The following is a 27,036-nucleotide window of genomic DNA, read 5'->3' on the forward strand; positions in this document are numbered from 1 at the left end:
ATCACCCCCAAATCCAATACCCCCAAGTCCATCACCCCCAAATCCAATACCCCCAAATCCATCACCCCCAATCCAACACTCCCAGTCCAACACCCCACTGCCTCACAGGCACACTGATCCAGTACAGGTATTTTGCCACCTAAGGCTGCTGGTAAATGGGATTTCATGGAATCCCAGACTGGTTGGGGTTGGGAGGGACCTCAAAGCCCATCCAGTGCCACCCCTGCCATGGGCAGGGACACCTTCCACCAGCCCAGGTTGCTCCAAGCCCCGTCCAACCTGGCCTTGGACACTTCCAGGGATCCAGGGGCAGCCACAGCTTCTCTGGGCACCCTTTGCCAGGGCCTCCCCACCCTCCCAGCCAGGAATTCCTTCCCACTATCCCATGTAACCCTGCCCTCTGGCAGTGGGAAGACATTCCCCCTTGTCCTGTCACTCCATCCCTTGTCCAAAGCCCCTCTGACCTCTCTGTATTTCTACAAATGCCTAAAAAGGAATTTCCCAGTGAGCTGGATTTTTGTTCACTTTCCCCTCTGGAAAAAGAACAACCTGGTAAGTAAACTCTCCCCAGACCCAACCCCAGAGGGGAGGGAGGAACACAGAGAAATCTGTTCTGACCATGGGATCAGCTGGAGACCCAGCAGAGCACACCCAGCCCCCTCTTCTCTTTTAACACTTTATTTGTTGCTTTGGAACAGCCATGCAATTCCAATGAAGTACAGCAGGAAGCTACTCCACAGTCACAACAGACCAAACACAAACCAAGCAGTGCTTTGATCACAGAAGTTTTCTATACCAAATATTCCATAACCTTGCCTGGGTGCAGTTCTTCCTATTTCTCCCAGCTCCTGAAAAATGCACCTTCCTTGCTCCAGTTGTTGCAGTGCAAGGGACAGATCCAGATCTCTGTCCAGGAATGGCAGTTTACAGGAGGGAACTGAACTCCCCTCCCTGGGTATCAAACCCCACGTGCCACAGTAAAGCCACCACACAGAATAAAAAAAGGGAAAAATTCAGCCTTTGGAACTGGAGCTGATGCTGCTCCCACAGAGCCCAAGAGCACGGACACAGCAGGGCCCTTCCAGGACACACCACAGAACAGGAATAGATTTTTCCCACTGCATCAAATGGCTCTTGTTGATCCCTCCTCTGGAAAATTCATCTCTGGCTACTTCATTTCTGTTTTGGCTTTTCTGGCTTTCTTCCTGATTTGTTACTTGCACGAAGGTCACAATTCTGGCAGACACACCGAGAATCAAGGAATGGTTTGGGTGCCAGGGCCTCCCCACCCTCCCAGTCAGCAATTCCTTCCCAATATCCCATCTATCCCTGCCCTCTGGCAGTGGAAGCCATTCCCTGTGTCCTGTCCCTCCATCCCTTGTCCCCAGTCCCTCTCCAGCTCTCCTGGAGCCCCTTTAGGCCCTGCCAGGGGCTCTCAGCTCTCCCTGGAGCCTTCTCTTCTCCAGGGAACCCCCCCAGCTCTCCCAGCGTGTCCCAGAGCAGAGGGGCTCCAGCTCTGGGATCAGCTCAGTGGCCTCCTCTGGACTCTCTCCAGCAGCTCCACATCTTTCTCCTCCTGCTCTGAGAGCAGCCCAGTCCCTGTCTGGGGTTGTTTTGGGAAGCTCCCAGGGCTCTCCCCAGTCCCTGTCTGGGGTTGTTTTGGGAAGCTCCCAGGGCTCTCCCCAGTCCCTGTCTGGGGTTGTTTTGGGAAGCTCCCAGGGCTCTGCCATGTGGTGCAGCCACAAAAACAGATCCCTTGGAAGAATGACTTTCCCTCGGGAGCAGCAGAGCAGTTCCACAGCCGGAGCCATCCCTGGGACTCGTTATGTCCTTCACAGGCCAAAGAACAGAACCAAGAAATTCCAAATCTGAAAGCACAGCTTGGCTTCCACCGCCGGTTTTCCAAGAGGAGTGTAAGGAAAGCTGTGGGCTGAGGGAAAAGGCTGGGAGTGGAAACCTGAGCCATGGACACATCAGAGAGCAGCACAGGGAGGAGGAGGGGGAGGGAAGGTGAGCACGATCGAGCCCCTCGTTACCCGCCTACTCCCCACCGTGTTCCGGAGGCTCCGGAGCCACGAGGGAGGACGTGCAGTCTCCCTTCTCCCCGTGCAGCCCCAGACTTTGGCTCTCCTGCTTCCAGGAGGTTCTTCCATCGGCTCCCAGGCTCACGGCCCCGCTGGCCACGAGCTGCAGGGCCACGGGGAAGGCGCGGCACTCGGCCTCCTTCACCCGCTCCGCCAGCGCCTGCTCCGTGTCCTCCGCCCGCACGGGGATGGGCTCCCGGTGGATCACGGCCCTGGGGCCGGAGTCCTCCTGGAATGGGACAGGGGAGGCTTAGAGGGGGTGCTGAGCGGGCTCAGGGAGGTTCTGGGTGAGGCACGTGGGTGGTCGTGGGCAGGAGGCTCCAAGTGCACCTGGAGAGGGACCACCTGCCCAAGGGACACCTCTGTGACCCTGGGGACATCAGGGAGGGACACCAGGGAGGGACATCAGGGAGGGACATCAGGGAGGGACACCAGGGAGGGACACCAGGGAGGGACATCAGGGAGGAACATCAGGGAGGGACATCAGGGAGGGACACCAGGGAGGGACATCAGGGAGGGACATCAGGGAGGGACACCAGGGAGGGACATCAGGGAGGGACACCAGGGAGGGACACCAGGGAGGGACATCAGGGAGGGACACCAGGGAGGGACGTGGGATGGCAGGCTGGAGAGGTGCCACCTGCCCAAGGGACACCTCTGTGACCTCAGGGGGACATGAGGGATGGCAGGCTCCGGGCCAGTGCTGAGAGTGGGAGAAACTGCAAAACTCACCCCAAAAGACAAAGGAAGAAAAGGGGACTTTTAGAAACCCCAAATACAACACAACCCCACGCCTTTTACTGGTAACAACCCCAAGGTTCCCACACCTCCCTGTTCCCTCTGCCTGCCTCTGCCTTCAGAAAGGAAAGAAAAAAGCCAATTCCTTTTTCCTAAAGAGACTCACCAGGACAAAATGCACGGTGCAGCCTGTGACCTTGAATCCACTTTGTGGGGACTCCTGAGGGGCATTTCCATCCTTGATGAGTGGAAAAAGTGAGGGAGAAGCATTCAAAATTTTCCCTGGACATTAGAGAGGAGTTAAAAAAACAAAAAGAGAAGAAATGATAATTTGAACTGAATTTCCTTAAAAAATATAAGTGAGATGAGATCAGTGGTTTCAAACAGCTCTGAGCACCTCTAGCCTGGTCTGAGGGAATTCTGTTCTTCCAGGAGAAATCAGTTTCTCTCCCATTTTTTCTAACAGGAAACTGCAGGGAGTGAGTTCAGCAGGACCCCCCAGCAGAGCTCCTTGGCAAAGGGTGGGATCAAAGCCCTTCCCAGGGGAGGCAGCAGAGCCAGTCCGTGCCCTGCCTCTGCCCCCTGTCACTCCTGATGCAGCACAAGGGGTTTCTGTGCCAGTCCACAGCCAGGATCCCACTGCCAGAAGGACTGGAAGCACAGGGCAGCCCCCCTGCTGGAATGTCCTCAGTGCCAGCGAGGCTGAGGGATTAACCAAAGGACAGAACTCCGGCAGGGGAGTCCTGGGGAGACCCACCATCCCTGTATGGGTTCCCTTCTACACTTAACATTTCTTACCTTTCCATTTTCGGAGGAAAGGGCTGGACAAAACCCTCATAAATCCTGACAGACAGACCAGCTCCACAGCAAACTCCTCCAGCACTCGGTCGATTGTGCTGTCGAACTCCGAGCGACTCCCGTACAACTTGTGGTCAATCACCTGGAACATCCCAACAGCAAAACCATTCATGGGAACAGCTCGGGGGGATTGAGGGCAACCACCTGGGCAGCAAAGAGGAACAAACTGGATTCATTCCAGGGCACTCCATGAGTGAGGTGGGGGCCAGACTCTTTCATGTCCAAGGGAAAGGAGGAGAGGAAATGGCCTAAAATTGCCCCAGGGCAGGTTCAGGTTGGAGATTAGAAATAATTTTTCCCTGCAGGAGTGGTCAGGCCTTGGAATAAGTGTCCCAGGGAGGTGGTGGAGTCCCTGTGTCTGGGAGTGTCCCAGAGGTGTCTGGATGTGGCCCTTGGGGACATGGATTGGGGGTGACTGTGGTGGTGCTGGGGTGGGACTGGATGATCCTGGAGGTCTCTCCCAGCCTTGATGATTGTGGGATTATTCAGCACAACATGAGACACAGGTTTTCATCCTGGAGAAGAGAAGGCTCTGGGGAGACCTCAGAGCCCCTTCCAGTGTCTGAAGAGACCTGGAGAGGGACTTGGATGGACTTTGAACAAGGGCCTGGAGGGACAGGACACAGGGAATGGCTTCCCACTGCCAGGGGGCAGGGTTACATGGGATAGTGGGAAGGAATTCCTGGCTGGGAGGGTGGGGAGGCCCTGGCCCAGGTTGCCCAGAGAAGCTGTGGCTGCCCCTGGATCCCTGGAAGTGTCCAAGGCCAGGTTGGACGGGGCTTGGAGCACCCTGGGCTGGTGGAAGGTGTCCCTGCCCATGGCAGGGGTGGCACTGGATGATTTTTAAGGTCCCTCCCAACCCAGACCAGTCTGGGATTTTATGATTCTGAGAAGGGATAAGCCCAGGGGAAACATGTTCATGTGTTTTGCAGAACCTGAAGTCTCACTGATTTCAGCCAAAGGTTGAAGCTCATGGGCTGCAATCTCAGACCCAAACCAGCAGTTTAAATCCCTTCCTAACTCTGGGCTGTTTCCCTCCCTGACGAGCTGGGAAGGACTCCCAGCCCCCTGTGAGGACTCCCAGGCCCCTGTGAGGACTCCCAGCCCCCTGTGAGGACTCCCAGCCCCCTGTGAGGACTCCCAGCCCCCTGTGAGGACTCCCAGGCCCCTGTGAGGACTCCCAGCCCTGCCTCTCCTTCCAGCTCTGCCAGCTGTGTCTCCATGCTCTGACCCACGGGGAAAGTTCTCCCCAGCAGTGCCCCCTGACTGCTCACAGGCGCTTCCTGAGCTGCTCCAGGGTCGGGAGCTGGGGAGAAAAAGGAAAGGAAAGGGGTGTCTTTACCCTGGTGGGGATTCCAGCCCGGGCTGCATTCCGGAGTTCTTCCACACCAGACTTGTTGGAGATGACAAGGACGACCTGGGCACAGCTGCCTGGCTCCCTGGTGTAAGTGATGAGCGCGGGGAGGGTCGTGCCTCAGACACACAGAGCAAACATGGGGACACACATGAGCCCCCAGGCACTGGGACGAGCTCCTAGCCCTGCTCATCCAACAAAAATCTGGTTTTTCACAACTGTCCAAACAGCACAAAGGAACTGGAGCACTGACACAGCTCCTTTAAGCAGCACAACACACCTCCTGGACTCTGGTCAAAGTGCAAGCCTGGCTTCAGAAGGTCTGTAGACTCTCTGAAGGAAAGCCAAGGTGGATGCACCTGGGTCAGGGCTGAGCCCAAGCTCTCCTGTGCCAGGACACTTCCCTGTGCCAGGACACTTCCCTGTGCCAGGACAATGGGAGCTCACCTGTTCCAGAGACGAGAACTGCCACCTTCACCTTTCTCCTCCTGGGCTGGTGCCGAGGCTCCAGGGTGGTGTCACCCAGCAGGCCCTGGGGGCTGCTCTGCTGCAGGGCCTCCACCAGGTTCTCCACTTGGATGTGGGAACCTCCTCCAAAGACAGGAGGAAAGCGTTAGACGTGACTTTGCCCTCTGAACTGACCCTTATAAACTTGAATATGGTTTATTAACAATAAGTTTCAATGACAAGAAGGTGCATCAGCAACGAGTTTCTGCTGCCACTGGTGGGACTACAAAGGCACTCACTGCTTGACCAGCCCAGCTCACAGGGGTTGTGCTGATCCCTTTTGTGTTACTCACTCCCAGAGGTGTTCAAAGGGCCTGGGCATGGCCTGGCCTTCTCAAGGCTTAGCCCCATCTGTTATTCCCATCTTCCTCTCCCTCTCATGTTGCAAAATGACACTAAAACCCGTGCTGATGGAGCTGAGGTGACATTTTGGCTGCCCAGTGTTTGGTTTCCAGAGGGATTTTGGCTCACATCATGCTGGATGTCAGTCAGTGGACACACCTTCAGCCCTACCATCACACAGACCATCCACAGCTCATCAGATGCACAGATCCTCAGCCTTTACATGGATCTGTACGGGCTGGGAAGGAGGTGAGTTGATTACCAGGATTGTGGTAAAACATCAGCTGATACTTGAGGGATTTACTGGAGCCTCCAGAAAGTACCTGGGTAACAGGTTATCCAGGTACTGTCACTCTGAAGCAACATTCACTCTTCACTATTTGATAAGGGAATGTGGATGTGGAGGTGTCAAAGAGCCTCCAGCCTGGTGAAACAAGGGGGAAAAGATGTGAACCACACAACTCTTGCAACAGGGACTGCCTCAGGGCCTCCAGAGCTGCGGGCACCTGATGGCTCCCAGGACACGCTCAGCACTTCCCAGAATCACCCTCCCAAACAACTCACCCTGTCTCCACTTTAAAACCAAACTACACATCCCTAAGTGCAAACCCCACTGAAGGGAGATCAAACCACGCTCTGGGTCACTTCTGGGGCTTTGCTTCCCACGAGGACCCTGCTAACCTGTGTGACACGGGGCAAGCACCTTCCCGATGAGCCAAGCTTCCTCCCGCCTCCGGATGGCCCCCAGGACGTGCTGGGCCAGGTCCTGCTGCACCACCAGCACCGCCCCCAGCCCACAGGGAAAGGTCTGAGCCATCTCCTCTGCAGAGAGGTTCCCCTCCTTGTAAAGCCAGCAGAAGATTTCAGGGATCTTCCAGCTGAGAGCGTCTGAAAACGATTGACATTTGTGTGTCATCAGCACAAACATCTGCCAGGAGTTATTATTCATTATCTGCCAGGACAGTGGGGTGTTGCAAGAGCTGAGAGACTAATTCTTGCTATAACAGAGTCCCAGGATCACTGAGGTTGGAAAAGCCCTCCCAGCCCATGGATCCCCCTGTGCCCCATCCCCACCTTGTCCCCAGCCCAGAGCACTGAGTGCCACGGCCAGGCCTTCCTGGGACACCTCCAGGGCTGGGCACTCCAAACCTCCCTGGGCAGCCCCTGCCAAGGCCTCACCACCCTTTCCAGCAGGAAATTCCTCCTGATGTCCAACCTGAATGGTTTGGGTTGGGAGGGACCTTAAAGCCCATCCATCCCACCCCCTATCATGGGCAGAGACACCTCCCACCAGCCCAGGTTGCTCCAAGCCCCGTCCAACCTGGCCTTGAAAATTCTTTCTAATTTCATTCTAGAGAAATCCAGTCAGACCCACAGACACCTCCCCTCCCCATCCCCACAGTGGTTTTGGACTCACATGAACATGGTTTTCTTTACTGTTTTGAACTGTTGAATACTTTGCCCAATTTTGGATTCAACAGAAGAAGTCCTGCCTTACTTAGGGATGTCAGATACTGTTGTGGGGAAGCTGCTGCCTCCCAAAAAGCTGCACTAAGCGTGTGTGTGCACAGGCACCATGGAGCAAACAGTGCAAATGACTGCCCCCAACAAGCCTCACTGTTTGGTCACAAGGTTCAGTGTGGAGGTGCCCTGTGGAACACACCATCTTCTCCAACACCCCTTGTCCTAGAGATGTGCTGCCTTCAAACTCCTCAGAAATGTCCCTTCTCCAACAAGAGTGGTGCTCACAAGCTGATGCCACTTGAAACAGGAATGGATTTGGTGGGACCTTTGGAAAAGCACTGACTTGGGGTCATTCCAGCCCAGCTCTTCAGACAGAGACATTTCTGAGTGTCTCTACAGCTGAAGCTGAAGAGTCAAGCCCTTGTCCTGCCCCACAGGCACAGTGAGCTCTGATACTCACCCAGCACGGCGCTGACGTGCTCCGGCAGGACCCTGGAGATGCCCCCCAGCAGCCCCTCCTCAGCAATGGGGGCAAAGGCCTTCACGTGGCCCGAGCGCAGCACGGGCAGCAGGGCTGGGCTGTACAGCCTGGCTGGGCTCAGCAGGGCCTCTCCTGCAGACAACAGGGTCAGCTCAGCCCCCTGGTTTGAAATCTGCAGCTGGTTGGAGTCATAAAGTCATAGAATGGTTGGGGTTGGGAGGGACCTTAAAGCCCATCCAGTGCCACCCCTGCCATGGGCAGGGACACCTTCCACCAGCCCAGGGTGCTCCAAGCCCCGTCCAACCTGGCCTTGGGCACTTCCAGGGATCCAGGGGCAGCCACAGCTTCTCTGGGCAACCTGGGCCAGGGCCTCCCCACCCTCCCAGCCAGGAATTCCTTCCCAATGTCCCATCTCACCCTGTCCTCTGGCAGTTTGAAACCATTCCCCCTCATGCTGTCACCCTCTGGCCATATAAATAGTCCCTCTCCCTCCTTTTCCTAATCCCCTTTAGGCACTGGAAGGGGCTCTAAGGTCTCCTCAGAGGCTTCTCTTCTCCAGGCTGAACTCAATCAATTTATGCAAAAGGTCACAAGGTTATTTTTGGAAGTGCTCCTCTGAACAGGTTCTCTCCCATTCCTTGAGGCAAAGCTGGGAAGTAGGAAGGAGTGCTGGCCCGCTCTTCCAAACCTGGACACAAGCCCCCATGCCAACCCCAAGCACAGATTAGCCCCCCTGCTGTCAACCCCCCAAGCAGAGTCGTACCCAGCGTGGTGTCCCCGCAGGTGCCAGGGGCGGGGGACGAGCAGCGCAGGGAGGACACGAGCAGAACCTTCCGGACGGCGCCGAAGCCGCGGCCGTGGATCCCGGGGCAGGCCAGTCCCAGGAGCACATCCCCCTCCTCGGCTCTCTGCAGCCCCAGGGGCACCTGCCCTCGCTCCACCGCGCCCACCACGAAGCCGGCCAGGTCCGGGTCCCCCACGGAACACGCGCCCGGGAGCTGGGACAGCGTCTGCCCTGGGGAGAGAGGGGTCAGCACCGGGAACACGGGGTGTTCATGGCATGGCCAGAGAACCACGGGAGGGGTTGGGTTGGGAGGGACCTCAAAGCCCATCCAGTGCCACCCCTGCCATGGGCAGGGACACCTCCCACCAGCCCAGGGTGCTCCAAGCCCCATCCAACCTGGCCTTGGACACTTCCAGGGATCCAGGGGCAGCCACAGCTCCTCTGGGATTTCTATTCCAGGCCCTTACCACCCTCACAGGAAGAATTCCTTTCTAAAATCCCATGTAACCCTGCCCTCCTTCAGCTTAAGGCCATTATTTTAATACCATTTTAAATTCCTGGCATCTCCTAAAGCACCAGGACATCCAGGAGAGCCACAGGACACACAGCCAAAGAAGCACTTTCAGATGTATTTTAAAAATCCTTCTTGGTTTCTTACTTCACCTCAAGACTCCAACAAAGCTCCAGGAAAGAAGAAACTTTTTTTTTATTATTATTTCGTGTGGCACCTCCTGGTTAGGACTGAGTATCAGAGAGGGAATGAGAACATTAACACTTGAAGAACGTGAAGCCTCCAGTTCTGTTCTGCTTTTTACAAGGATAAAGGAGCAAGAACTGGGGTCCAAATGCACAAATAGTGAAAACCATCCCTCTGTGCTGACCCTTTTTACAAATAAGAAAGAATTTAAGCACAAAAGCTCAACTGTTTATGCACCAAACAGAACCCAACAATTCTAGTACCACGTGCTACCTCTGCCTCCAGAGTCTGTTTCTCTGGTGATAATTTCAACCTCAATGTTCAAATCCCAGAGGAGAGGAGTGTTCCTACCCAGGAAAGCACATCCTGCACTCCTGCAGGCTTCAGCTATTCCTTCTTGGATCGTCTCAGTCACTTCAGCATCAAGTTTGCCACAGGTAAAATAACTGAGGAAGAAGAGGGGCTCTGCTCCGTGGGGCAGCAGGGCATTGGCACACAGGGCCACCAGGTCCTGCCCCAGGGTGGTGTGTCTCCTACAGGCTTGTGCCATCTGCAAAACACGGTGGGGAGGAGGAACAGGCAGAACTCACACATCAACCAGGCAAACGAGCAGAACCCCTCCTGTCTCTGACAGGAATCACTGCAGGACACAAGTGCAGGAGAGGCCCTGGTGCATCACCCGGCTCCAACCAAGAGAGAACTGCTCAGCTTCTGGCAGACAAAAACTGGTTTGGTTTTTTAAACATTGATTCAAATTCTGGCTCCAGCTACCCAGAAATCGTCCCTTTGGGTTGGGGATTTTTTTTGTTTGCTTTTTGGAATATTATCATGGAATCATGAAATGGTGTGGGTTGGGAAGGGCCTTAAAGCCCATCCAGTTTCACCCCCTGCCATGGGCAGGGACACCTTCCACTAGCCCGGGTTGCTCCAAGTTTATCCAACCTGGCCTTGGACACTTCCAGGGATGGGACATCCTCTGGGAAATCCATTCTGGGGCCTCCCCACCCTCCCAGCCAACAATTCCTTCCCCATATCCCATCTATCCCTGCCCTCTGGCACTGGGAAGCCATTCCCTGTGTCCTGTCCCTGCAGGCCCTCATCCAAAGTCCCTCTCCAGCTCTCCTGGAGCCCCTTTAGGCCCTGGAAGGTGTTTCCCAAAGCACAAACATTTCCCTCAGGAAAGCTGCTTTTCCCTGTGCAGAAAAGCCCCGGACAGGAAGATGGACAAGGGACAGACACATCAACATCAGTGAGTTCAGAGACAGAGCAGAGCCTGAGTGAAGGCTGGGCTGGGATTACAGGCCTGGCTGATCACCCTGGCTGCTGGATTTAGGAGTGCTATGGAAACCACTCACCCTTTGGTGCATTACAACACCTCCCTCCCACTGCTCCAGGAACAATTCCTAAAGCCATTGGCCAACTTTTTTTTGGCCAAGGAAGAATCTTGGGAACAGCCTGTGGAAACACAGTTGGGAATGTCTCTCTGCCAAGCAGTTGGAACAAAGACTCACAAGAGCCAGTACCAATCCCTTTTTCATGCTCAGAGGTGTCCAAGGATGTAAGACTGCAAAAGACCTTCTGGATGATTCCCTGCAGTCTCCTGTTTATCATCCTGTTATTAAAGGTACAAGCACCAGCTTCAAACATGTGATGTTGCTGTGCTTGACCAGTGAAAGGAGCTTCAGGTCTCCACTTTTCTGGTGGCTGAAAACCTTCTGATTAAACATATAAAGATATCCCTGGCTCAACTTATCCTGATCCAATATATAAATATATCCCTGGTTCAACTTATCCTGCGTGTTCTGGGGTAATTAAAACTCTTTATCTCTTGGCTTCTATTCCCCTTTAATGTTTATTTCCTCCATCCTTCCTTTCCCCAGGGCCCTGACAGTTACCAGGGAGAGGTGACTGTGCTCCCTCTCCACACACAGTTTGCTGAGTCTGACAGTTCTCATTTCAACCCTCCCCCTCTCTCAAAGCCACAGGACAGAAATTCTGGTTCTTAGTGCCTCAAGTGCTCACCTAAATTTTTGGTTTATTAGCATTTCATCACAAAATATCCACATTCTCAGTGACAGGCCTTGCTCAAATGATCATCTCCAAAGTTGAGATGGCCACTGCAGTGGGCTCAGGTGTATTTATGGTGCTCAGGAGGGTGCAGATGGTGTGACTGGCAGTGGCACTTAAAAGCCTTGGGAGGTAACACCAGATTTGCCACAGCTCAGTTGCAATTACCTGCAGTTTAGCTCCAAGGCCTTTAGTTTGACACACCAGGATGGGATCCTCATAACCAGATGTCTTCAAGTCAAAGAAACCAGCAAAGCCTCCCAGTTCTGGGCGACTGCCTGCCGAGTACAAACACACCAAGGGTCATTTCCATGGCAAATAAAGAAACCCAAGACCCTCATCAAGACAAGAACTGCAAAATAGCACAGAATCCCAGAATCACTGGGGCTGGAAAGCCCTCCCAGCCCATGGATCCCCCCTGTGCCCCATCCCCACCTTGTCCCCCAGCCCAGAGCACTGAGTGCCACGGCCAGGCCTTCCTGGGACACCTCCAGGGCTGGGCACTCCAAACCTCCCTGGGCAGCCCCTGCCAAGGCCTCACCACCCTTTCCAGCAGGAAATTCCTCCTCCTGTCCCACCTGAGCCTCCCCTGGCACAGCTGGAGGCCGTTCCCTCTCCTCCTGTCCCTTGTTCCCTGGCAGCAGAGCCCGACCCCCCCCGGCTCTCCCCTCCTGTCAGGGGTTGCAGAGCCAGAAGGTCCCCCCTGAGCCTCCTTTTCTCCAGGTTTTTTTTTAAACTATTATTTATTTATTTATTCTGTTATTTCTATTCTATTCTTTTCTGTTCTGCACCTTGACAAAGCACGATCACCTCCAGGGGAAGCCAAGTATTTTTTAATTAATCATCAGAGGAGTGACAAGAAAGAAACGAGAGTTTTGTTTCTTTGTGGTGACCCCAGCCCAGCTTCCCCAGCTCAAGTTCAATGCCACGAATGCACTGCTCACTTCCTGGGGAGAAAAAAAATGCTGTTTCATCCAATATACTGAGGAAATTCAAACATTCTCCCCAGTCTTACCTGATCTGGTACCACTCACAACTGATGTTTGTGGCAGGTGAAACAGGACGTCCCTGGCTGCGGCTTCCACACGTCTCTCTTTGTACATCAGGGCCCTGTGGGGAGGAAGGGACGTGCTGGCAGCAGCAGGGACATTTTCTGCAAGGGCCATCCCACAGAGGAACGACAGACACAAACACCTGGGCTGGCACAGCCGTGCCAGGGCCTTTGCTTACATACAGGGGCTGTCGGAGCAGCCGCAGGCCCCGCTGGCCGACGTCCCTCCTGTACGTGGCTCCCTGGAAGTGGATGGTGGCCACGCCCCTGTTGGCTTCTCCCAGGGCTTCCAGCAGGTCCTCCCGGACAGCGGTGATGGAGAGCACTCTGCCACCACTCGTCACCACCCTGCCATCCCTCAGGGCTGTGCCACCATGGAACACCTGCAGCCCCAAGGCCTTGGCCTGCAGCAGCCCTGCAAAAGCAAGAGGAATCCTCTGAGGATCTTAAATCACACACTCTGGTGACAGAATCGCAGAATCAAGGCTGGGAGAGACCTCCAGGATCACCCAGTCCCACCCCAGGACTACCACAGTCACCCCCAAACCACATCCCCAAGGGCCACATCCAGACACCTCTGGGACACTCCCAGACACAGGGACTCCACCACCTCCCTGGGACACTTATTCCAAGGCCTGACCACTCTGACAGGGAAAAATTGTTTCTAATCTCCAATCTGACCCTGCCCTGGTGCAGTTTGAGGCCATTTCCCCTCCTCCTTTCCCTTGGACATGGCAGCAGAGCCCGACCCCTCTCCCTGCCCCCTCCTGTCAGGGAGTTGGGGAGAGCAATGAGGTCCCCCCTGAGCCTCCTCTTCTCCAGATAACCCCCCCCAGCCCCCTCAGCTGCTCCTCACAGGACATGTTCCTCAGACCCTTCCCCAGCTCCGTTGCCCTTCTTTGGACAAAACAGTGAAGACTGAAGTCTTTTTTTCAGTCAGGGGAGAACAACAATAAAGCTTCCTACCTTTCCTTTCTTTGGAGAAACAGCACTACCAGTGAAGGGCAGCCACGGGCCCAGGAACCCCTTCTGAGACATTCAGTAAGTATCACAATATCCCAGAAGAGTTTGGGTTGGGAGGGACCTCAAAGCCCATCCATTCCCACCCCCTGCCACGGGCAGGGACACCTCCCACCAGCCCAGGTTGCTCCAAGCCCCGTCCAGCCTGGCCTTGGACACTTCCAGGGATCCAGGGGCAGCCACAGCTTCTCTGGGCAACCTGGGCCAGGGCCTCCCCACCCTCCCAGCCAGGAATTCCTTCCCAATATCCCATCTAACCCTGCCCTCTGGCAGTTTGAAGCCATTCCCCTTGTCCTGTCCCTCCAGCCCTTGGAAATAGTCTCTCTCCATCTTTCCTGGAGCTCCTTCAGGCCCTGCAAGGCCACAATCAGGTCACCCCAAAGCTTCTCCTCTGCAGGCTGAACAATCCCAGCTCTCCCAGCCTTTCCTCCCAGCAGAGCTGCTCCAGCCCTGGGATCCTCTTGGGGCCTGCTCTGGACTCTCTCCAGCAGCTCCATGTCCTTGCTGTGCTGGGGACTCAAAGGGAACAGATCTCACAGGAGCAGAAGTGAGGGATCCAGGAGCCACATCAGGACACATCCCTGTCCTGTGCCAGGGAGAGCTGTGCTGTGTGTTGGTATTGTGAGTAATCTGTGCAGGACTTTCCTGGAGGAAATCACAGTCCACAGCCATTTACTGCCTGGATTCTCCCCTCTCCCTGCCATTAAACCATCAATGTCAATGTTTCCCACTCCACACAATTCCCTACAACCCCTGGAACCGGTGCTCTACAAACACTCACAGAGCTGAGAGAAAAAAGCAAAACTGGTTTTTTTTTAGATTCCTGTTTTGAGGAGAGGAGAAGGGAAAAGGAGGAACTGCTGCCATCACCTGGAAAAATCAAAACCAGACACAGTTTTCTCATGACTGCAGCTCGACAGATTCTCCAAGCAATAAAAGGGACCTTAAATACCTGGGGAAGGCACAGTGTGTGACACTGCCACAGCACTGCCCCGGCTGGCCCAGCTGCAATGGAAATCCAACCCCTGGAATACTCCAGAATAAAATGTTTGTCAAGCCACTAAAATCATAGAATCACTGAATATCCTGAGCTGGAAGGGACCCGTAAGGACGATCATCCAGTTCAACTCCCGGCCTTGCACAGGACACCCCAACAATCCCACCCTGTTCCTGAGAGCGTTGCCTAAAAATATGGGAATCAATGTGAAAAGTAGAAAAAAAAAACTAATAAACGCCACAAAACTCCAAAGTGGAGTGTCATAAAAGAAGGGATTAAATTTCATTGATTTGAATGTCTTTTTTGTGAGTAACCAGCAGGGGGTCATCCTATCCTAAGGGTATGGAAATCAGCTCGGAAACAGTGAAGTTCCTGAGTGTGACCAGCGGGAGGCAGCTCAGGACCAGCAGGATCCACCCGGTTCTGTGCTTTGGGTTTCACAGTCTCAGAAATGCAGAATTCCCCAGGATTTCACTGACAAACCAAAGCGAACAGGGAGGGAACTGGGAGGGAAGGAGAGTGAGGGAGGAGAGCATGGCAGCAGGAATCCTGACAGGGAAAAGGGACACAACAACCTTCTCCCAGGCAGATGGAGGGTCACTGCTGTGCTGCCAAAAATCAGATGGCCTTGATAGAAGATCCTTAATCAAGGATTGTGGGACTGGCAAGGCAAGAGCTGAGGGGGAAGGACACAGTTCTGCAACAGCTCCCTCTGTTTTTAAACATTTTAATAATCTTCACGAGATACTGAGCTACCAGAATCTTAACAGAGGAAATAAATATTGCGTATTAGAGGAATACTGAATAGCTACATTGAAAAGCCATATGAATACTGAATATCTACATGAATATTGAATAACTACATGAACATTGAATATCTATACTGACTATTTATATGGATATTGAATATCTATATGCCCCTGTTTCCAAGACCTGTTGGAGAAGGTGTCCCACAGGAATGATCCTGCCTGGCACAGGGACTGCACTGATGGAGGAGGCTGCCCTTTCCCCCCCTCCCCCAGGTGTGGGCCCTCAAATCCAGCCCTTTTCACCCCACAACTGCAGCCTTCAACCCCAAATCAGCCTCTGTCACCCCAAATCGGCCTTTTTCACCCAAAATCTCCAATTTTCACCCCCAAAATCTCCCTTCAGACATCAAAATCAACCTTTTAAATCCCAAATCTGACTCCAGACCCAAAAATCTGCCCTTTTCACCCCAAATCTGCCATTTTTACACCTAATCAGTCCCTTTTCATTCCAAATCTGCTCCTTTTCACTCCAATTTTGCCTTTTTGACCCCAATATCTGACCCTTTCACCCCAAATCTGACTCTTTTTGCCTCAAATTTGCCTGTTTCTGTTCCAAGGTCTCCCTCCAGGCATCAAAGTCAGCTTTTTTAGTCCCCAATCTCCCGCCAGACCCCAAAATATGCCATTTTCACCCCAAATCTCCCTTTTTTACCACGATATTTGCCTGTTTTGCCTCAAAATCTCCTTCCAGGCACAAAAATATGCCATTTTCACCCCAAGTTTGTCCTTTTTACCTCAAAATTTGCCTCTTTTGTCCCAAATCTCCCTCCAGGCATCAAAACCTGCCCTTCTCACCACAAAATCTCCTCTTTCAACCCAAAACCTCCACCAGACATCAAAACCTGCTATTTTCACCCCCATTTGCCTTTTTCACCTCAAAATATCCCTCCAGACTCCCCAATCTCCCCCTCTTCCACCAAATCTGTCATTTTTACTCCCAAATTCCCCTCCAGACCCTGAAATCTGCCTCTTTCAGCCCAATTCTGCCATTTTACCCCAAAATCTGCCTCCAGACCCCAAAAATCCACATTTTTTACTTAAGAATTTCCTCCCTGCCCCCCAAATTTGCCTTTTCCACCTAAAAGCCTGCCCACAGACCCAAAAATTCAATTCTTTTTTAACCTTGGAAATGTTGTCCCACCCCTAAAATTTGCATTTTCACCCCCAAATCTGAATTTTTACCTCAAAATCTGCCCCTTTTACCTCAGAATTTCCTCTCACGTGCCAAAATTGGCCTCTTTAACCACAGATATGTTCCCAAAACCATACTTTTGTCTTTTCACCTCAATAGCTGCCTTTTTTACCTCAGAAGTGTCCCTGACACCCCCAAACTTGCCTTTTTTACTCAAAAGTCTGCCCCTTTTACCTAAAGATTTCCTCCAACCCCAAAAAATCTGCCTCTTGCACCCCAAAATCAGAATTCTTTATCTCAGAAACGTTTCTGCACACCCTGAAATCTGCCCCTTTCAACCCCAAACCCGCCTCAGCACCCCAAAATCTGCCTTTTTTAACCAAAAATCTGCCCCTTTTACCTCAGGATATCCTCTCACCCCAACATCTGCCACAGACCCCAAAATCTGAAATCTTTACCTCAGGAATGTCCCCCACACCCCCAAATTTGCCTCTTTTATCCCCAAATCTGCCCCTTTTACCTCAGGATTTCCTCCCACTCCACAAAATCGGCCCTTTCACCACAGAAATGTCCCCACCCTCAATTTTGTCTTTTCACTTAAAAATCTGCCTTTTTTACCTCAGAAGTGTCCCCAACAACCCCAAATTTGCCTTTTTTATCACAAAATCTGCCCCTTTTACCTCAGGATTTCCTCCCACTCCTGAAAATCTGCCTTTTTCCACCCAAAATCTTCTCCAGACCCCAAAATTGGAATTTTTACCTCAGAAACGTTTCTCCACACCAAACTCTGCCCCTTTCAACCCCAAACCTGCCTCAGCACCCAAAATCTGCCTTTTTTAACCAAAAATCTGCTCCTTATACATCAGGATATCCTCTCACCCCCTGAAATCTGCCTCTTCCACCCCAACATCTGCCACAGACTCCAAAATCTGAATTTTTTTACCTCAGAAGTGTCCCCCACACCCCCAAATTTGGCTCTTTCACCCCAAAATCTGCCCCTTTTACCTCAGGATTTCCTCCCACTCCACAAAATCGGCCCTTTCACCACAGAAATGTCCCCACCCTCAATTTTGTCTTTTCACTTAAAAATCTGCCTTTTTTACCTCAGAAGTGTCCCCAACAACCCCAAATTTGCCTTTTTTATCACAAAATCTGCCCCTTTTACCTCAGGATTTCCTCCCACTCCTGAAAATCTGCCTTTTTCCACCCAAATCTTCTCCAGACCCCAAAATTGGAATTTTTTACCTCAGAAACGTTTTTCCACACCAAACTCTGCCCCTTTCAACCCCAAACCTGCCTCAGACCCCAAAATCTGCCTTTTTTAACCAAAAATCTGCCCCTTATACATCAGGATTTCCTCTCACCCCCTGAAATCTGCCTCTTCCACCCCAACATCTGCCACAGACCCCAAAATCTGAATTTTTTTACCTCAGAAGTGTCCCAAACACCCCCAAATTTGGCTCTTTCACCCCAAAATTTGCCCCTTTTACCTCAGGAATTCCTCCCATTTCCTAGAATCAGCCTCTTCCACCCAAAATCTGCCCCAGACCCCAAAATCGGAATTTTTACCTCAGAAACATCTCTCCACAGCCCAAAATCTGCTCCTTTCAACCCCAAACCTGCCTCAGACCCCAAAATCTGAAATCTTTACCTCAGGAATGTTCCACACATCCCTAAATTTGCCTCTTTTACCCCAAAATCTGCCCCTTTTACCTCAGCATTTCCTCCCACTCCCCAAAATCTACCTTTTTCCAGCCAAAATTTGTCCCAGACCCCAAAATCTGAATTTTTTACCTCAGGAATGTCACCAAAACTCCCTTTGCCCTTTTTACCCCAGAATCTGCCCCTTTTACCTCAGAATTTCCCCTCACCTCCCAAAATCTGCCCTTTCATCACAGAAATGCCCTCATCCCCCAGTTTTGGTCTTTTCACTTAAAAATCTGCCTTTTTTACCTCAGAAGTGTTCCCAACACCCCCAAATTTGCCTTTTTTACCCCAAAATCTGCCCCATTTACCTCAGGAATTCCTCCCACTTCCCAGAATTGGCCTCTTCCACCCAAAATCTGCCCCAGACCCCAAAATTGGAATTTTTTACCTCTGAGAGGTCTCTCCACACCCCAAAATCTGCCCCTTTCACCCCCAAATCTGCCTCAGTACCACCAAAATCTGTATTTTTACCTCAGAAATGTCCCCCACACCCCAAATTTGCCCTTTTTACCCCAAAATCTGCCCCATTTACCTCAGGATTTCCTCACCCTTCAAATCTCCCCTTTTCACCCCCAAATCCGAATTTTTTTACCTCATGAATGTCTCTTAACACCCCTAAATCTGCCTCTCTCACCCCCAAATCTGCCTCAGACCCCCCAGATAAGCATTTTGCACTCCAAAATCTGTCTCTCTCACCCTCAAATTTGCCTCGAATCCCCCAGATAAACATTTTGCACCCAAAAATCTGCCTCTCTCACCCCCAAATCTACCTCAGACCCCCTCGATAAGCATTTTGCGCCCCAAAATCTGCACCCACGCTCTAAAATCTGCACTGCTTTTTACCTCAGGATTACCCTTCACACCCCAAATCTGCCTTTTTCACCTCCAGATCTGCCTCTTTTACTTCAGGATTTCCCCCCACCCCCCCCAGTTCTGCCCTTTTCACCCTAAAATCTGCCCCAGGCCCCCAAAATCCACACTTCTCACCCCCAAATTCCCCCCCCTCCCCATCTGCCTTTTCACCCCAAAACCTGCCTCGGCCTCCAAAATCTGCCCTCTCGCCCTCACAACCAGCGCCCACGCCCCCAAATGTGACCTTTTTACCCCAAACAATGAACACCTCCCCACGGTCACCTGTCACCTCCCTGCCTCTGTCGCAGTGCCCCGGGTATCCCGCGCTGGCCATGACCACGCACACGGCCCGTGCTGCTCTCGGACCAGGCTGGCATGAAGCTGCAGAGTTTGCCATCAATCGTTGCCTGAATCACTTCGTAAAAATCATTTTTAAGCAGGGGAAGAATTACCTGCAGAAAATTTTCACAGTAACAGAAGTTTTATTTTGCTGACTTGCTGAAGTTCGACTGAGGGGGAACTCAATCAATAGAATAAAATTTGTATGTGCTGAACCAGCAGATTGGGAAACTGTGGGTGAGCATTTAATTTGCAGCGTTTTTTGGCACCATAAGTTTAGACACATGAGATGTGAACTTATGTCAAACGAACATGAATTTAGGCCACTCCCATTCTGCTTCTACTCAGAAAAACAAAAATCTGAGGAACAGTTCTTTAACTTAAAGCCTTTAACTAACAATTCACAGGAGCTGATCAGCCAAAGTTTAAAGTTACCTCATACATTGTCTAAGATGTTTGTATCCAGATCTTTCCCTAGAGATGTTACAGCAGTCAGATATAAAAGCATGAAGCATCTTTAATTATCCAGTACATTCCACTTACCTGGCACTGGGGATCCCCAAACTGACACTTAAAGTTTAAAATCTTCACCCCCTCTTTGGTCAGCATTAAACTTGTTTGCAGCACACCTGGACAGAGAGAACACAGCCAAGCAAAGGAATTGAAACATTTATTGTTTTCAAGGACTCCTTTAAATGCAACACATTACTTTGGAATGTGGGAATAATTTCTGCAACTCATAAGGAATTAGGAGCAAAGCACTGAGTGACATTTGTGGGCATCACCTGCCTTTGCCAAAACAACCTTCACATAAAGATGTGAGGAAAACGTACACTGGAGTGAGCACTATGACTGAACTTCAGTATAGGTTATGCCCTGAACTATGAATATGTTTTAATTGCAACTATTCAATAAAATTTACTGTGTCTCATGGAGAAATGACTGAAGTTCTTCTCTCCAAAGGAAGAGCTATAAACCAAATGAGTGAGGCATGAAAAATGAACTGCTGCTGGTTTGGTTTTTAAACAAATACTATTTGGAATTCAGAAGCAACCTCTGACAATGGAACTTACCTGGATGGGACTGTGCCTTGGTTTGCAGCTGCGTGGTTACTTACCCACATAGGCTGTTCCTTCTTGTCTCATACTATCAACAACGTGCTGGAGGATTGCACCCCTGATCTGCTCTAGAAGACCTTCTGGAACCTGACAACCAACATCAAACTGGTTGGGATGGTGATGACGCTGGCTGGACTTGCTCATAGGACCTGGAAGGACTGGGGTGAGGAAGGGTCTGTTTGCTGCTGTCCCACCCCGACCCGTGAGCTCCTTCCCTTGGGCTGCTGCTGCCTGAAGGATGGACACACCAATCCTCTGCCTCCCAAGGTTTTTTGGTTGGTTCTTAAGGAGGTGTGAGACTGGCAACCTGGGCTGTACACAGGCAGACTTGGAGAAAGCCACGCTAATAATGTGTGTGAGCAGCATATTTACAGCAAGCCTGCAAAGCTTTAAGAACCAACAAGAACCCCAAGGTTATGTTCACAGAGACCCTGGGCACACAAGGGATTTTGCAGGAATTTTTGAAGTGATACAAATGGGAGCAGAGAAACACCAAGTCTGGGAATACTGGAAGAGGTAGAAGAGAGGCCATTCCACAGAACACTGGCTAAATTAATTAAATCCTAAAGAATGATTATTAATGTTTGAGCCCTGTAATCAATCCCAGAAGAAATCTGGATAGAAACAAGAACTGGAACAGGCTCCCCAGGGAAGTGGGCATGGCCCCAAGGCTGCCAGAGCTCCAGGAGCATTTGGACAACGCTCTCAGGGACAGGGGGGATTGTTGGGGTGTCCTGGGCAGGGCCAGGGCTTGGACTGGATGATCCTTGAGGGTCCCCCCCAGCTCAGGACATTCTGTAAGATTGTAAGATTGGGCCCTAAAGAAAACCCCTGGAGCACAGGCTGAGCAGGAGCAGGGCCCTACCTGAGGGACTGGACAATAGGCTCCCATCCCTCCAGTGTTGGGGCCCTGGTCCCCATCCAGCAACCGCTTGTGGGCCTGGGCCGGGGGCATGGGAGCGATGGTGACGCCGTCCGTGAAACACGAGCACTGAGGAGAAACACACAACAGGAATGGTGACAACGGCCTGGCCCGAGGGACAGCCACTGCTGCTCACAGCCCGGGGCTCAGTGCTGCTGGGAAATGTGGGAGTCACAGCATCCCACACTGGTTTGGGTTGAGAGCACCTTAGAGGTCATCTTCTTCCACTCCCTGCCATGAGCAGGGACACCTTCCACTAGACCAGGCTGCTCCACGTTGTTCCAATTACCAAGACAAAGTCCATATAAACATGTTTTAGGTCTCCTTAGGAAAGATCATTTCCCACCAAAAATAATCACCATAATTGCCATTTTATGGCTAATGTAGAAGAAAAACCTAGGACAGCATGTATTGATTACTATGACATCATACTGCATATACATAACATGCAATCTAAGCCACGTATGTACACATATATTTCTCAAAGTGCAAATAAAACAAAAGACCAACTACTTGAAACAATAAACTCGTGTGTTTATGCAGGAGCAGAGCAATGATGCCAAAGAATAAAAGCACAACATCACCCCGTCGATCACATACGGAAAGTTCTTCCCCTTGAAGAAGTTCTTCAATAACAACCATCTCTCCAAACATTCTGTCCTGTAAAAAACAAAACAAGACCAAACAAATCCCCAGTTAGCAAACAAGAATCCGCTGGCTAAATTCTCTCTTCAGTTTCTTTTAACAGAAAAAGCAAAGTCCCAGCTTTCTGAAATGCTGGGACTTCATTTGGAGACAAGGAAGCCACACTGAAATGCACTTTAGCAGGCCCTGGGAGCCAAGGAAAAATTAAAATTTGGAGGAGCAGGGCAGTGGGACTCAGGACTGGAGCAGGAGTTCAGTCACCAAATCTCCAAGCCCTGTCTGTGGCACACAGGAGGAACCTGAGGAGGACACCCAGAGAAATTCTCAAATGGGCAAGTTTCTCCCCAAAGTATTCGCCTCCTGTAGCTGGAATGACAAACTCACAGACTACAGAACATCCTGACTTGGATTCCCAGTGGTTAATTAGGGATTTATGCACCTGCATGATCTCCTGGGCAGCTCTGCAGGCCTCCTCCTTGCTGGCTGTGATGGTCACCTCCTTCCTGGCCGCAGGGCCCCTCGCCCGCACCACTCGTGCAGGGAAGTCCGTGCTTCAAGGAAAGCAAAGGGAGGTTCAGGCACCTCAATGCCTCCCATAGTCTTACTTTTCCCCCCCCCCCCCCCCCGAGTGCTTGAAGAACAACAACGCATCAGAAAAACGTAATTTTTTTGTCTTTTAAATGGCTTATTAAGCATCCTGAAGGAGCTGAGGGAAGGGAAGAAGAGCTGGGATCTGTGAACACAAAACCAACTGTCAGAGACTGAAATGGTTAATGATTTATGCATTCTAGGAGACTTTTGCAGGCTTTTGACTTGCATGCTACCTCTGATGAGCAGTCGGGCCCCTCCCTCCCTCCAGTGCTGAAGGTGTGAAGTCCTGAAAAGGCAAGAGCTGAGCTTGCAGGCTTTTGACTGTTGATACACCTGATGAGCAATCAGGCCCCTCCCTCCCTCTGCTAATCTTGAAAGGCGGGAACCAGGCGAGACACAAAAAACTCAGCACACAGACCTAGGAGATGTTGGAGGCTCGAGGCACGGCCCGTGACACTAACCATGGGTGTAACTCATAACTTCTTGGAGTATGGGGGCTTCCCTCCTTCACCCCCAGCAGATCAAGGCCACCACTTCAACTGACAGACATGGAAGCATCGCTGGACCCCGTGGGCAGTGACTATGGACATCTGTCCACTCTCAGCTTTTCTTTCCCTTACTCTCCCTTGCTCTTATCCTGCCTTTTTCTCCCCTATGCATGTTCTCCCCCCCAAAGGTTATCTCTGTGTCACACTGTTGTATGACAGCACCCAAACTGCTAGCATGCCTGTTGATACAGAATTGTTAAAATAAACCTTGCCAGTATGTTTTTAGACACCGATTATTTAGTGTCGTTTCACTTTAATCCACCCCAAGGGAATTATTGATAAAAACCTGAGTTACCCCCCTCTCCCCTTTTCCTGGGGCGGGTCGTAACACCAACCGACTTCAGTTCACAGAATCATAAAGTCACAGACTCGTTTGGGTTGGGAGAGACCTTAAAGATCATCCAGTGCCACCTCCTGCCATGGGCAGGGACACCTTCCACCAGCCCAGGTTGCTCCAAGCCCATCCAACCTGGACACTTCCAGGGACTTCCACTACCCTGGGGGAAGGCCAGATGCACACAGAACTTGGCAGAGGAGCTTCCAGTGCCCCAATATTCACCTGATGATAAACCTACAGGCTTCCTGGGCGTTGCTGAAGGCTTTCCATCGTGCTGTTGGGATCCCGTGTCGATCCAGAAAGGCTTTAGTGAGACTGGTGTGGGATGCCAGCCGGGCTGCCTTGGCACACGGGCCAAAACACCGAACTCCTGCTGCCCTCAAGTCATCAACAATCCCTGAGCACCAAAAACAGCACAGGAACCAAGGGGACCCCTTGGAAACATGAAGTCATTTGACAAAAGGAAATTCCCATCATTACTCCAGCCCTGGTACACTTTTCCTTGTCGCAAATAATTAATTAATCCTTAAAATGAGGTTCTGAACATCCATGACCTGTTTCATGGGGCAGTTTAAGAGCTCTTTAGCTCTGTACATTACCAAGCACTGTCACAGTTACCCCCCCACTTTAAACCAGAATTTAAGGGGCTGATTTTTTTCTGTCCATTTATTTCAGCCTTACCAGCTGCCAACAGAGCTTCCTCTCCAACTAACACAAGTCCAATGTTGTGATCTTTGCAGAACTGGGTAACAATTGTGTGATTGCTCACCAAGACAGCTGAAAAGGAAAACAAAATATAATTAAATGATAACTGTAAAGCCTAAATAAGAGATAGGAGATGAGAATACCTTTGTTCCATCTCCCTATTTCAAATAATGAAACAGCCCATGAAGGGCAAAATAAAACAACAGTTTAATAATTAGAGTCCAAAAGGAGCAGTGAACATTGCCACTTTGCACTACTCTTTTTAATACACATTGCTAACTTATTAAATCTATTTTATTTATTTGTCACATGGAATCAAGATAAACTTTTAAAAGCTGCTTATCATAACAATAACAGCATTGAAAAACAAAACTATAAGTTCAGAAGGAAACTCAATGTCAACATCTGAGCAAAGGTTTACCCAAAGCCAGGGCATGAGCTAAACTTCACTGGGCAGCCTGGGAAAACACTGGGGGAGTTTCTACTCAGAGTTTAGAGCTTTGAGCCCTCTATTCCAGGGTTTTTCAGAAAAAATTACACTGAAAAAAGTAAATATGTGCCTTAAATAAGCTGTGGCACCAGTAAAAGGAAAGAGCAACTGTTACCTCACACCACCTCAGGACCGCTGTGGGTGGCTTTGATTCAATTCCTGCACCAGCAGTACTGATGGCCTGGCACAAGATTTTATTTTATATCCCCCCTATTACCTGAATTGGAAATTTTTCCATTGTCGGCCGTTCCTGCATTTCCTGGAGCCACAAACACATGTTTGACATGTGGGGACTGGGCCAACTTCCAGGCCAGGGCGTGTTCTCTGCCCCCACTGCCGATCACCAGCACCCGCTGAGCCATCGACCTGTGGGACACAACCAGCACCTCCATCAACTGGGGGACACAACCAGCACCTCCATCAACCTGTGGGACACAACCAGCACCTCCATCAACTGGGGGACACAACCAGCACCTCCATGAACCTGTGGGACACAACCAGCACCTCCATCAACTGGGGGACACAACCAGCACCTCCATCAACTGGGGGACACAACCAGCACCTCCATCAACTGGGGGACACAACCAGCACCTCCATCAACTGTGGACACAACCAGCACCTCCATCAACTGTGGACACAACCAGCACCTCCATCAACTGTGGACACAACCAGCACCTCCATCAACTGTGGACACAACCAGCACCTCCATCAACTGTGGACACAACCAGCACCTCCATCAACCATGGGACACAACCAGCACCTCCATCAGCTGGGGGACACAACCAGCACCTCCATCAACTGTGGACACAACCAGCACCTCCATCAACTGGGGGACACAACCAGCACCTCCATCAACTGTGGGACACAACCAGCACCTACATCACTGTGGGACACAACCATCACCTCCATCAACTGTGAGACACAACCAGCACCTACATCACTGTGGGACACAACCAGCACCTCCATCAACTGTGGGACACAACCATCACCTCCATCAACCATGGGACACAACCAGCACCTCCATCAACTGGGGGACACAACCATCACCTCCATCAACTGTGGGACACAACCAGCACCTCCATCAACTGGGGGACACAACCAGCACCTCCATCAACTGGGGGACACAACCAGCACCTACATCACTGTGGGACTTGAACTGTCACTGACACCACTATTTATTGCACACGCTCAGGTAAAAAACCCCAAATCTATGGGTTGTATCCCCCAGTTCTGATTTTTCAGCGACATCAGCCCAGTTTGTGTCAGAGAGGCACCTGTTGGCCACCGATCCCCAAAGGGACCGACCAGCAATGCCACTGGGTGGACACATGGGGCACATCTGGTTTAAAAACTGACAACAAAACCACCGGGAATTTTTTCCCTCTTGTTCCAACATAGTCAAGATTTCATCTCTTAAGTGTCCCCAGGCTGGAAGTTTTCTTGCCACGAGTAGGTCTCATCAAGTCCTCTGAACAACTACACAGGACAGAACTAAAAGGGTCCTACAAATGCTCTAAAAAATATATTTATAATAAATTTCTATACAAATAAATAATAAATATAGAGAGAATTAATAAATATAAGTAAATATATAATAAAGGAATCTAGAATTTTATCATTTTATCATATTAATATTATGATATTAATAAGTCTATTTCGATCTGAATACTAGGATCAGTCTAGGACCTTTTAAGAGTGCAAACGCTCTCATAAATATATTATTATATATTTTTATACAAATTTATAATAAATAAATATAGAATACATAAATACAGTGTTGGGGAACACACAGATGAGTGGAAGCAATTTCAAGCCTGGAGACAAATCTACAATCCTGAATAAGACACAATCACACAGAAATGGACATTTATTTACTGGATGTGACCTTACACCGGACTGGACAGTTTTCCTTGTTGTCCCCAGTTTTCCCCAGTTTATTGTTATACTGTTATATGGTTGTGTATCCCCCCAGTTGTTGTTTTAAAATCCTACCCACCATATTATCTCCTTCTTCCCCTCACAGTTTTCCCGCCTAACCCCTGTTTTCCCGCTCCTCTGCCTGCCATTGGCTGATGTTTGGTGCAGTGCAGAGGCAGCTGCCATTGGCCCATTTCCCCGGTTACACCCAAGCTCCTCCCTTCCTTACCCAGTTGCCCTATCACATGTGTCCCTGAGCTGCCAATCCCAGACTCCTCCCCTCTCCTGGTTCCGCCTCTCCCTATCCTACCCTATTTAAGTCTCATGCTCCCCCAATGAAGTTGGCATTGCTTCATGAGATCTCTGCTGTGTCTCGACCCCTTTTTGCAGTGCCCGGTCCCATTCCTTTTACCCCGCGGGCCGTGGCAATACAGGATCAATAAATATATAATAAATATGTGATAAATATATAATAGAGAA

General features: G+C 50.8%; 1 protein-coding gene across 1 annotated transcript in view; it reads right to left on the bottom strand.

Annotated features, from left to right (window-relative positions):
* Positions 1 to 662: 662 nt before the first annotated feature.
* The window catches only part of LOC135410447 (trifunctional purine biosynthetic protein adenosine-3-like), a 45,949-nt gene continuing 19,575 nt past the window's right edge, over positions 663 to 27,036 (bottom strand). Inside the window, 22 exon segments of the mRNA XM_064647166.1 lie at positions 663 to 2,313; positions 2,989 to 3,104; positions 3,621 to 3,762; positions 5,023 to 5,153; positions 5,482 to 5,625; positions 6,565 to 6,771; positions 7,808 to 7,960; positions 8,592 to 8,843; positions 9,661 to 9,859; positions 11,545 to 11,654; positions 12,392 to 12,486; positions 12,611 to 12,842; positions 19,227 to 19,293; positions 19,295 to 19,396; positions 19,827 to 19,912; positions 20,401 to 20,488; positions 21,267 to 21,392; positions 21,924 to 21,983; positions 22,408 to 22,519; positions 23,667 to 23,841; positions 24,126 to 24,221; positions 24,857 to 25,005. Of these exon segments, the coding sequence (XP_064503236.1) occupies positions 2,041 to 2,313; positions 2,989 to 3,104; positions 3,621 to 3,762; positions 5,023 to 5,153; positions 5,482 to 5,625; positions 6,565 to 6,771; positions 7,808 to 7,960; positions 8,592 to 8,843; positions 9,661 to 9,859; positions 11,545 to 11,654; positions 12,392 to 12,486; positions 12,611 to 12,842; positions 19,227 to 19,293; positions 19,295 to 19,396; positions 19,827 to 19,912; positions 20,401 to 20,488; positions 21,267 to 21,392; positions 21,924 to 21,983; positions 22,408 to 22,519; positions 23,667 to 23,841; positions 24,126 to 24,221; positions 24,857 to 25,005 (3,115 nt within the window). The 3' untranslated portion in view covers positions 663 to 2,040.

Source organism: Pseudopipra pipra, chromosome 2, assembly GCF_036250125.1.
Source record: "Pseudopipra pipra isolate bDixPip1 chromosome 2, bDixPip1.hap1, whole genome shotgun sequence".
Taxonomy (NCBI): Eukaryota; Metazoa; Chordata; class Aves; order Passeriformes; family Pipridae; genus Pseudopipra; species Pseudopipra pipra.